The 12,616-nt window shown below is 45.6% G+C and overlaps 1 protein-coding gene across 1 annotated transcript in view; it reads left to right on the plus strand.

Moving 5' to 3' along the window:
* STAB2 (stabilin 2) overlaps positions 1-12,616 on the plus strand; it is a 150,877-nt gene that overhangs the window by 49,998 nt on the left and 88,263 nt on the right. The window contains exons 14-18 of the mRNA XM_080935775.1: positions 2,680-2,832; positions 4,552-4,614; positions 7,396-7,482; positions 8,232-8,318; positions 9,806-9,917. Of these exons, the coding sequence (XP_080791901.1) occupies positions 2,680-2,832; positions 4,552-4,614; positions 7,396-7,482; positions 8,232-8,318; positions 9,806-9,917 (502 nt within the window). The remainder of the gene's footprint in view (positions 1-2,679; positions 2,833-4,551; positions 4,615-7,395; positions 7,483-8,231; positions 8,319-9,805; positions 9,918-12,616) is intronic.

Below are 12,616 nucleotides of genomic sequence, written 5' to 3' on the forward strand. Positions count from 1 at the left end.
AGCGCTTTACCAACCGAGCCATCTCCCCTAGTTCAAAGTCTAGACACCCTCACACCTGTTCTACTCTTTGCTCAGTTCTTTCAGCAAATACCACCTACATGAGTAACAGTCTGGGTTAAAGCAAGGAGGAAATAAAAGAAGGACTTACATCCTAGCAGAGAAAATAGAATGTAACAACCCATCAAGTGATCAGTGAGCTGCTGTTGCAATGGGTGCTGGTCAGAGAGGTTGTGAAAGCAAGTAGAGGAGGAGTCTGGGGTGAGTAGAATGACTTCGTCCAGTTGAATAAGCGAGAGTTTGGGGTAGAGGGAGAGTACGTGAGAAGCCCTGAGGGTGTATGGCTTACTTAAGAGAAGTTCATTGTCTGGGGTGGATAAGTCTAGGAGCGGAGAAAGAATCGTGTTGATTCATCTGTCCACTATTGATGCTGTTGTTGTGATGGTGATGGTGATGATGGCGATAATGGTAACAATGATGATGGTGACTTCATCCATTCATCAGACACATGCTAAGTACCAATATGTGCCAGGCACTATCCTATGTCTGGAAGAACACAAGAGTTAACAGACAAAAATCTCTGGTTTCATGGAACTTTCATTCTAATAAATAGGAAGTAGTCAATAAAGATGCTGAGGGGAAAGGTTATTCTAGGAGGCAATGAAGGGGAAGGGCAAAGCAAGAAGTGCGAGTAGGAAGTTGGAGTGGCCTTCACATCTGTTTATTATTGCTTTAGTTAGCATTGAAAACAATGGGTTACTCAACCCAGATTCTGTATATGAAAGAAAGCCGGCCATATTTTGTCCTGCTCTACATCTCTCCCTTCTCGGTCCCCCTCCCCTGATCTTTGGAATTCTTCCTCCAACTCTCAGCCAAACTTCTGCTTTCAGGGCACTAGCACTTTAGATAAACTTCCACAAAACTCTCGCAAAGAAAAAAACATCTGAATAAAGACTTAAAGGAAGTAGAGGTTTCAGCAGCGTGACTCTCTGGGAACAGAAGTTTCAAGAGAGATAAACAGCAAAAAAAAAAAAAAAAAAAAGAAAAGAAAAGAAAAGAAAAGAAAAAAAGAAAAAGAAGAAAAGTAGAAAAGTAGGCACAGTAAGGAACACGCTGAGCTGTTTGAGGAAAAAGAAGACAGTGTGGCCAGAGCAGAGGCAGCAGCAGGAAGAGAGGTGGGAGGAAGAAGTCACACACCCAAAGGATGGAGAGAAAGGTCCCATCTGTCCTAAGGTTAGGGTGAGGATGCAGCTCTTACGCCAACTGGAGGACTGTGGGAGAATGATCTGATAAGACACACCATTTGGGAGACATGTTAAGAGACTTGATTTATGAGCCAGTCAAATGGCAGTAGAGGCCAGGAGATAGCTCAGTTGGTAAACTGCTTGTCATTCAACCATGAGGGCCTGAGTTCTATCCCAGAACCCACATCAAAAACCACAAGTGTGGTGTTACACACTTCTGACCCCAGTACTGAGGAGGCAGAGAGGCAGATGGATCCCTGGGGTTCATTAGTCAGTCTGTCTTTGCCACTTGATGAGTGCCAGGCTAGTGAGAGATAAATAGATAAACAGACAGCCAGACAGAAAGGTGATTGATAGATATAGATGATAGATAGATAGATAGATAGATAGATAGATAGATAAATAGATAGATAGATAGATAGATAGAAGATAGATGGGTGGGTGGGTGGGTGGGTGGATGGATGGATGGATGGACAGACGGACGGACAGACAGATGGATGGACAGAGAGACAGACAGACAGACAGATACGGTACCTAAGTTGGCCTCTGGCCTCCATATGCCTATGCGTACAGGCAAAGAAAGTAAATAATTACAGTGCCTTCCACATGGTTAGCTAGGGACATGGTAAAAAGTGATTGAATTATGAATCCTTTTTTGAAGATTAACCCAACAAAACATGTTCTGCGTGCGTGTGTGTGTGTGTGTGTGTGTGTGTGTGTGTGTGTGTGTTAGTGTTGGCTTTAAGCTCGGGGAGATCCACCTTCCTCTGCTTCCTAAGTGCTGGGATTAAATGCATGCACCACCATGCCCACCCTTGCTAATATGGTTGACAGGTGGTAAAGACTGAGAAAGCCAAGCGTGACTCGGACTTTTGGCTTGAGTAACAAGGATGATGTCGCCAGGAGGAGCAGGTGTGGGAAAAGTAGAACTCACAAATCTTGCTGACTTCATTCAAGCTCCGCTCCCTCCATTAGCTGCTAAACAGCAATCTGCCGTTTGTTTACTGACATGTATACAGGGCCTAAAACAGAGTTAATCTGAGGTCAGGAAATGTATTGAGTAGATAGATGAGAACTAGGAGGTAAAATAAGCAAGTGCTGTTTGGAGTGGGAGTGGACAGGCCTCTGTCCCACCTCAGCATGTGCAGGGACACCCTTGCCTAGGATGAGATTCAGTTCACAGACACAATCATTTCCAGACAGAAAACTACCCAATAGCAACCTTCCCTCCAAGGAGAGACGGAGTTACACTGAGGAGCGGTTTAGAGACACTGGAACCGTGTGCATCTGCCGGGAACCGTGTGCATCTGCCGGGAACCGCTCCGCCGGGGACTGGGGTGGAGGGGGTGGGGGACGGCACCGCCGGGGACTGGGGACGGTTCCTCTGGGGACAGCTTCTCCCCTGCAGAATGGATGACACTAGTGCTTTTTCTTCCAGGGGCAGATTCTGGCAAACAACGTGGCAATAGAAGAAACTGAGGTCGCTGCCAAAAATGGCCGAATTTACACACTGACCGGAGTTCTCATTCCTCCCTCCATCCTCCCGATTCTTCCCCACCGATGCAATGAAATAAAGAGAGAGTTGAAACTGGTAAAGGAGTGTAGAAAATTTGGGAAACAGAGGAGGTGGGGGCCTGCGTAGCCATCGGCAGCATCCTGTTCTTGGTTCTGAGAACACTTAAAACCACCCCCATGAGGGCGCATGCTCATGGAAGGCATGTGGTCCCATGATCCCTGAGCCAAGGTTCTGGCGGGATTTCTACTTTGTGATGGCCTGCAGTGAGCAAGGCTCTTGGTGTGGCCATAACAAATGACCGTAGATTCCAGTCGTTTATCTTATCACATAAAACATGTAAAATCAGGGTGTCAACGAGGCTACCCTGACCTTAGAGGCCCTAAAATCTCAAGGGGGGAGCTCTCCATGTGCTCCAAGATGGTTTCCCATTTGTATACCTCAGAGATCCTGCTGCCTCCGACAGAAGCACGGGCCACTTCAGTAATTCCCAGTCATCCTACAGTTCCCTGAAGCCCTGCTCACGCTTCGCTTCAGTTACACACGCCCATCTCCCTCTCCTCTTTCCTGGCTTTGTTCCCTAAGGACCACAGCCACTGAATGTGTGAAAGCCCTAGCCCAAGTACATCTGTAAATTCTATTTCCAAACAAAGTCACATCCTAAGGTTTGGAGGGACATGAAGTTGGGGGGGGGGTTTGCTATTCAGCCCACTCAGTCATGGAGGCAGAACCTGAGCAGGGTTTTCCCCTTGGGGTTCAGGATCCGTCTCTTTCCTTTGTCTTCCACTGCCCAGTGACTGGGAGACAGCTGTCCAAAGGCCATAGCTTTACTCTCCCCAATAGGGACCAAAGATAAAACTTCCTGTGCAGGTTGATGCTCTGACCAGTGACTGATTGTCTTTGATTCTTTTCCAATACCCACTTTACAAGCCAGGTCAGGAGACAAAGGCAGAGCCAGGTGAATCTCTGAGTGTGGGGACAGCCTGGACCACAGAGTGCTTGTGGGCACACAAGAAACCCCAAATATAATAATAATAAAATTATTATTATTATTATTATTATTATTATTATTATTATTATTATTATTATTATTATTAGAGTCCCTGTAGGAAACAAAACTTATCCCAGATAGTTCAAAGGGACACAGACATGTGGCTCTGAGTGACCAGGGAAGGGTGAGTACGGCAAGCATACCCACCAGAACCACAGGGATAAGAATGAGGAAGAGGGATTCCCATGAGAGGAGAACGAACAGAAGAGAGTATGTGGAACTGTTGGGCAGTGCACCAACCAGTGTAGGACGCAGGGAGGAAATTGGTGATTTGCTCTCTTCCTACAACACGCACCCTCCTGGTGCCCCCCAGTTAACCAAAAGTAGCTAGAAGCTAGTCACGGAGCACTACAGATGTCAGAGAACCAATCTGGACAGATGTGAGGACAGGCATCTTCCCTCTCTCTTCCCAAACCCAAATTAAGAACCAGCAGAGGCAAAGGCGAGAAGGGGAGGATCTATTCCTCAGCTTTATTACTACTTAGCTAATGGGGAACGGTCCCCTTAGCTCTGTACGGTGCAGGCCTGAACCCCTGGAGAGTAATGACTACGGGGTTCCTCGGGGCGGGTGCTTCTCAGGCAGAGACCAGGATGCTGCAGTTTGTTTATGGGCTGTTCTGGAGAGAGAGAGAGAGAGAGAGAGAGAGAGAGACAGAGACAGAGACAGAGACACAGAGACAGAGAGACAGAGACAGACACTGTGGGTGCATGGGATGCCTCTGTTGACTGCTGTCTCTTTCCTACAGGGCACGTGTGTGAGCTGTTACTTGAGAAGTTGGAGCAAATGTCCTGCTGATTCGGAGTCCACGGTGAGTGTGATGAGTGTGATAAGGCTGTTTTATGAGCATCCTGAGGTAGCCCATTCTGTCCTCTCTCACCTTTTCTGCCTGCTTCCTTCTTTAAACCTGGGCTAACATATGGTTCCTGCCCTACCCCTGGCTACAGCAGGGGTGAGAGGAGGAGACCCCAACAACCTGAGCTCGATCCCTAGCTGACCCTGGTTCAGACACTTAACCTCTTTATCCTAATTTTCTTTCTCTGTGGACAACAAAGGGATTAGCGTAAATAAAACTCATAATAGCCAAGAGCAAACAGCCTCCCAGAGCTTCCTCTCTACTTCTCCCTCCCAAATAAAGCCCAGTGTTGGTATTTGCTCTTACCAAGCACAATTCTAGAGGAATACACAGGGAAAGAAAGGGTTACATGCTTTCAGCTAGACAAGAAAAATAAGTCCCAGGTTAGGCGCAGTATTCTGACTGTAGACAATAGCATCTATTGTCCTGTGTACTTAAAAAAAAAAAAAAAAAAAAAAAAGACTAGACTTTAAATATTCTTCCCACAAAGATATAATAAGTAGATAAGGCAATAATGGCATTAATTAGCTTGAATTAGTTATTTGGCTTTTAAATGTGTAATATTACACTGTATCCCATAAACATGTTAATTATTTATTATTTTCCGAAAAGAATCTAAATAATGGCAGGAAACATGGCTGGGTGGTTAAGAACAGTCATTGCAGAGGTCCTGAGGTCAGTCCCAGCACCTGTAAATGCAGCTCCGCAGCATCCAATACCCTCCTCTGGACTCCATAGATAACCGCATACCGATAAATACACACAAATTTTAAAAAACAAATTAAAAGAATAAAAATAAATGTCAGGAAATAACTCTGAAACTATTTGAAACGTTTTATGTTTAATTGAATTCTTCGATCATCTCTTAAACACATTGCTTGATTATGGGCCAAATAAATAAGCTATCATATTGGTTTAGGCTTTACCTTAGGAAGCTCAGACATTATAATTGTGTTTATCAATTAAACAGCCATCTGCAATTGCACACCAAGTTCTCTGCTGAAAAAAAGCAGATGATGACAGAAATGTCTGACCTTTTAGAAAAGACTTTCCCAAACTGACAATTCTTTCAATATGAGATTAGATGGTTATATATATATATAAAAAAAAAACAGGTCTTTTATACACTCCTAGTAGGAAATACTTAATAAAGTAGAACATTAAACTTAAGTAGGTGTGGGTGCTCAAGCGTTTGTTGTGTTTAATAAAGCAATTTCCCAGAAGCCCCTTAGGAAACCAGGAACCAGGAGAAAGAGAAGAATGAGTTGGTACCCCGATGCCAGATGGATGGCAGACCTTCTTCCAGCCACTCTATCAGCAACTATGGGCTATCAGTTACTTCTTTGGTTGCTGTGTTGAAATTCCCTGGCAAAAAGCACCCTGGGAAAGCAAGGCTTCATTTTTCAGCTCACAGCTCGAGGGGATACAGCTCACCACAGAAAGGAAACGCACAGTGTAAGGCTTCTTCTCACACTGTATTTGCAGTCATGAAACAAAGAAAAATGAATAGCAGGGAAAAGCTTTCTCCTTATGTAGTCTGGGGCCTCACCCTAGCATGGCGCCTTCCTTACACAATCTACATGATCTAGATTAATCTACATGACCCCTCACGGGCATGTACAGAGGCTTGTCTCTTAGGCAAGTCTAGATCCTGTAGAGTCAATGGTCAGTATCAACCCTCAAGCCTAGGACGGCTCTCTGTCATCAGCATCACTGCTGTGTGGCTCTGGGATCAAGGCAAGTATGCATGGCTGACATAAGAGAATCGGGATTTGTGTCTGTAAGTCTGACAGCTAATTGGCCTCAAACTAAAGGGAGGAGAGAGGGGAAGAAAAGGAAATGGGGACGAACCATAAAAGCTCCTGAGGACCCTGGATTCGTAACTGGCTAATTACCTGAAACATTCCCTCCTTTGTGACCTCAGAATGCAGTTCTATCGGTAAGATGTTAGGAACCCTGTGGCCTGCTGTGATCTCATCAGTCTCTTATGCAGAGCCTAAAACAAGGAGGTAAAGTCTACACAAAGATTTGTCTAAAACAAGATTTGAGCTGGGGACTAAATTCTTGGGATGAAACTTAATTTTAGCTTTATTGTCCCATTGCATGAGAGGTAACCAAGTCTCTGGACCAGATATTAACAGAGCTGGGGGGGGGAGTGGCTTAGCCTATCTGATCCCCAATTTCCTCATATATTGAAAAAGTAACATGTAAAAACACCTGCATGAATTGGCAAAGTGACAAACCATAAAAAATGTGTCTAGACTATTGCAAGTCCTTAATAAATGGGCGTTATATGAGCCCCGAAGATCAAAGAACAGAAGGGTGCACTTAACCAACTCCTGAACCCAAGAGCAAAGCCTTGTGCTATCTATATTTATTTTAGTTGGTTGATTCCCCCCACACACACATAGAAGAGAAAGATACTTACTGGCTCTAAAATGTCCACATAGCTTAAGGACGGCCGTAGAACAGAAGAAGCTCACTGATGTATTACAATGTCTGCCATAGGAGAGGAGGAGTCAAGTTCCTTGTACCACAGGTTGTTCAAAGCTTGGCTTATATTCTAACGATGGCAATCTGATTTGGACGTGGGTGTGCCGGTGTGGCTCTTGCTTTCATGTCACGGAGTAGAGCGGCTGGCCAGGGAGAGGCCTGTAAGGCAGAGAGGATGCTGGGAGACACAAGAGGATGCTGGGAGACACAAGACAATGCGTTTACCCACCGGCTTTCTTCCAGGAAGTCTTCTCGCACAATTGTTTCTACGGCAGCAGAGTACGGAACCTGAAAAGTGGCTGTGCCCGATATTGTAATGTGACCGTGGAGGTGAGGAGGGGACAGCCAGGGTCTCCTCCAGGACACCAAGACTCTCAAAGCTCCAAGCAATGGTCACCAGCGTCCTGAAGGAATTTAGAATGTTTTCCTAAGTGGGTGGACTGGGTGGTGTCCGGAGATCACCACCCACCTGAATCACACCTCCCTGAGTCCCCGTCCCTTTCTACAGAGTCTATAACAATCCAAGTGGCTCTAACCCACACTCTGGCCTCATCATGTGCTCACTGATAACCTCTTTAGAACACTCGCCCAGATGTGCAGGGGCTGACTCATCTTTCCAGTCTCCCTCTACCTAACGCCTCATGTCACTACCCAATGGACCCTCAGACTCTGTCTCTACACACCACCACTCCATTCCGACAGCCATCTTCCTAGGACTTAGCATTCGAAGGAATGTTCTGAAATGTTCTTTTAATTCCCATTTCTTTGTTTGCTTTTGGGATCAACCCCAGGGCCTTGTAAATGCTAGGCAAGACCTCCACCACTGAGTGATGCTCCAGCCCCGTTATTTCTATTTTGTCCATGCTGACTCTTCCCAACTCTCTAATATCACCTAGAAGCGTAAGCCACCTTCTCTTGCTCACGTGAGAGACATCTGAAAGATTGGTGGTAACGTGCTAGCAAGTTCATTACAAGAGTTGACATTGTATCCCACTAGTGAAAATGAGAAACCACGCCCTCTTTTGAGAAACCAGTGCCCTCCTTGGGGTCCCCAGGGACAACATGTGTGTTGTTTACAGATACCAAAATGCTGTAAAGGTTTCTTCGGGCCTGACTGCAACCCGTGTCCAGGAGGTTTCTTGAATCCATGTTCTGGAAATGGGCAGGTGAGTCCAGTCCCTGGTTCATACTGTTTCGTGTGTGCTGACCTTTCTTAGGTCACACAGTAATGTTGACAAATTCTAAGCCAAAAGGTGGCACAAGGCTGGTCAGTGCTCCCAGGAATCCAAATTGGATCTGTCACTGAAACAGGAAGTACCTGAAGCAGAGGAGTCTGAGTCTGGGGAGGGGAATCTTGTCTCCCCTGTAGTTTACCTCAAGATCCCGGACAACACAAAACTCTCTGGACCTCTCTCACCAAACCTGGGGAGGACCCCAAGGTCGAAGGTTTTTATGGTTCTTAAAAATAATAATACCGCTGGCCAATGGTTGTTTTGTTTAAACCCAACTTCAGAACCTAGTGACATGTAAAAGCCAAAGCTTAACTCATCTTCTTGGAGGCCAAGGTCAAACGAAGGTAAAAGTAGCTGTGACCATGTAGGGAAACTATAGATTTGAGACCTTAATAGACCCACATCTAAAGTACAGCTCTTACAACGGAGAAAACAAATAAACAGGGACCAGGGGGAGGTGTTACACAGAAAGTCATAAGTAAAAGGAGACCAGCGGCAACTTGAGACCTGGTGGTTGGATGGAGAAAGTAGCTCACACCTAACTCTGATGTGTAGCAATCAGTACCAGCCTAGTCTTGCCTGGGCTATACAGGTCAGAGAGCAAGCAAGTTTACGACGGAGAGAAAACACTACAGAATAGACCACAGCTGGACAAGTGAGAATGTAGAGAGAGCAGGACCAGGCCTCAGCTGAAGCCACCCCCATCTGCCTGCTGCCATCCTCTAAATGCTTTGTGAAGGGTCTTGGTTCACATTTGTAACCCTCTTATCCTGAGAAGATATGAACAGATTTATCCACCCCAGATAGAGTATTGGCCAAAAAAAAAAAAAAAAAAAAAATCATTCAAGTCTACCTTGGTGAATCAGGGAGTCCCTTGGGTTTACATCAGGAAGCCAGAGTGACTCTGAGCAGCCACATCACTGAAAAGGTCCAACTCAGCACAAGAATTGTGACCCACACAAGCTGCTGCATCCACTGAGGAGCCACCTGCCCGGCTATCAGACAGGCCTGCTCAAGAGTCTCCTGCCTCAGCAACATTTCATGCTTGTGTAAACTGTGGGGCTCCCTGTGGGTTATACCAGTCAGGCTTCTTGCGACTTCTGTTTTATGTGTTTCCTGAGCCTCTGAGATCTAGTCAACCTTCTGAGGGCTGAGCCTCATTCCACCCCCACAATGTTTCAGTTTAGAGGACACAGCTACAACAGTATGTCCCTGCACCCTGCCCGTTAACGTTCTAAACCCTACATTAGGGTCCCCAATCGGGGTACTAGTTTTCTATCCTACCTGATACCAAGATGACTCTACCTCCCACAAGGAGTCCAAAGTCACTTCTAATGGAGTTCAGTGGAGACATGCATCAAAAGCAGGAACTTCACTGCCATGTGTGTCCTAACTGCCCACGGGGCTGCCTTTGCTCTCAGTGTCTAGACGGCCTCGGTGGCAATGGGACCTGCATTTGTGAGGATGGCTTCCAAGGCTCCGTGTGTCAGTTCTGCTCCAACCCCAACCGATATGGACCTCGGTGTAACAGAAGTAAGTGGGGCTCCATCTCATACTGAGCACGCTAACGCTGTGCTCTGGTGTTTTCTGGACCTTGCTTGTGTGGCATGTCACCGTCACATTGTGGTGGTGGTGGGGGGGTGTTTTTAAGTGCTGCTTCTCAAACGATAGCATGTGCCAGACAGCCAGGCACAAGCTGCTCAGTTTCTGACTCTCTCGGAGATGAGTCTGAGAAATTGCATTTTTAACAGGTATCTGGGGTGTGTTGGCAGGCCCAACCAGGGACCATACCTTAGAAACCACTTTCTATGTCCATGAAGACACAGATAGCCCCATTTCATGAAGACAAAGATAGTCCCATTTCAAGAACTAGATTTGCTCCCTTTTATATAATCCTTGCCCATCATTTTTTCCATTGAAGAACTACAAACTCAGTCAGGTGGTGATGCATACCTTGATCCCAGGAGAGACAGAGGGAGGTGATCTCTGAGTTGGAGGCCAGCCTTGTCTACAGAGTGAGTTCTAGGACAGCCAGGACTACAAAGAGAAACCCTATCTCCCCACTGCCCCCTCCCAAATTAAGACCTTGGACAAGTGCGCCCTCAGATTGCAAAATAAGAGTAAAAATTCTAGCAAGCATTTTGTAAATTCACTCCAACTTATGTATGAATTTTTCTAGGATATAGCTAGCACACAGTACATATTGAAACTATGCTGGCTACTATTAAGACATCTTACATTTTTGTTATTATTCTAAGAGCAGTAGCCAAAGCATAAAAGAACATAAAGTTCTACAACAGGCATATACTAATGCAGTCCTATGCTCTCAGAAAATGAATTATTCTTTAAAATGGCATCAGGTGAATATCCAATCATATATATTTTTAGATGTCTGTTTCTAGGCTAAAATTAGAACTTAACACAAAATAGGTGAGAGTGTCCAGTAAGAGTGTCCAGCAGAAAGTTACACTCTTATTTCTGTAGTGTCTCTGCCACCTGAGGAAGGTGTTACAGTGTCTCCAACTAGAATATGAAGACAATGTTGCAAAGTTGTCCTCAGCATCCGAGGCATTAGTTCCGCCACTCCTCACTGCCTCTTATACTTCTGAATTCTGCGGCTGCTCTCTCCTCTATATACCAAGGCATAGTGTTTGCCTGGATCCTGTACATATCCTCACATAGGAATCCCCTCTGGGTGACTTACACCAAATACTATATAACTGCCACACAAATAGTTCCCATGCTCTATTTTTAGGCAATAATGGCAGGGAAAAGGTTTGCATATACTTAGAACAGACATAGGGATTTTTTTTTTAATATTTTGATCCAAGGTTGATGACCCACAGATACAAAACCTAAGAACATATTACAGTTTGTTTATAATATCAAGCGGGTCATATTTGGGAGATTTTAGCACAAGAATGATATCTATTAAATAATCAATAGACAGAGTCCCACGAATGCTATCCCTGCTAGCCCCTCACATTTGTTAAGAACTTGCCTCCCTCCCTCCTATGGCATTTTGCCTGGGAACCCAGTAGCACCACAGGAATTGGAGCTTTTCAGTCCTATCGCTTTTTCTTTTTGCCAAATAAGATTTCTGAGACAAAAAAATAGGAATTTATTACAAAGCCCAACAACCTTGGCATTTTCAGATCTCCAGCAGGATGTGGAGGCTCAGGTCAGGAAGTGGCTTCCAGCTTGACCCCCCCCCCCACTGCCATCTTGGGTCTGTGGCCACTGGAGTCCTGTTCTTCCCAAATGAAGTCATGGCTTACTTAGCAATGGTATAACAGTTCACTGTTGCTTTAAACCCAGATGTGGCTTCCCAGACTCTTCCCTTTGACTTTGTTCACTCTTTGCTGGGTGTTGGTTCCAAACATCTTCTCTATGCTGGTTCCTGTCTCTTCAGTCCTGGCTGGGGCAAGGCTCGGAGCCTCTCCGTTAGATGGTATTCAAACCCTAATCCTTGCAGCCTTCCTTTGCAAAGCTCCACGTCCCTCCTTCTTATTCCTACCCGAATGCACAGGTGTCTCTGATGTGTTTATGTGTGTGTGCTTGTGTGTACAAATTCATATAGGTACATATGCATGGGGGTGTACATGCACACATGTACACACAAGCATATGTGGAGGCCAAAGGTCACCCTGGGTGTCTTTCCTCATGGACCAATCATCTTCTTTTCTGAGATAGGGTCTCTCATCAGCCAGTGACCCCAGGGACCCACCTGCCTCTACCTCCCTACCATGTCTGGGTGGTTTTTGAGTTTCCTTGTTGTTGTTGTTTTAGTGGGTTCTGAGGATCAAACTTAGTTCCTCTGCTTGTGCAGCAAGCACTTGTCTGATTGAACTAAGCCCCCCACCTCACCCAATTTGAAATTCTCAGATACTGGTCTTCAGAAACAAGGTAAAGAGGCTAAGGTTTAAAATGGCAGGCGCTGTGGAGAGCTGGTTAACACTCTGGCCCACTGTGAGTGCAAGTCACTGTGAATGCGGACTTGGACAGTACAGGTTCAAATCCCTGCGTGGGAACTCAGGTAAACTGAGCGGTTTGCTTCAGCTCTCTGAGCCTCTGCCTGCTCATCTGGAACGTAGCAAGCTCCTAGGACTGAGGGTGATTAATGGGGCGTGGGAAAAGCCGGTCCAAGGCTTCGAATAAAGTCAGGGCCCAAACCTGACCACTGGTTATCACTAGTTTGCTGTGAATGAAAGTAGAGAGTTAATACATGAGCC

Source organism: Micromys minutus, assembly GCF_963924665.1.
Source record: "Micromys minutus genome assembly, chromosome: 22".
Lineage (NCBI taxonomy): Eukaryota > Metazoa > Chordata > Mammalia > Rodentia > Muridae > Micromys > Micromys minutus.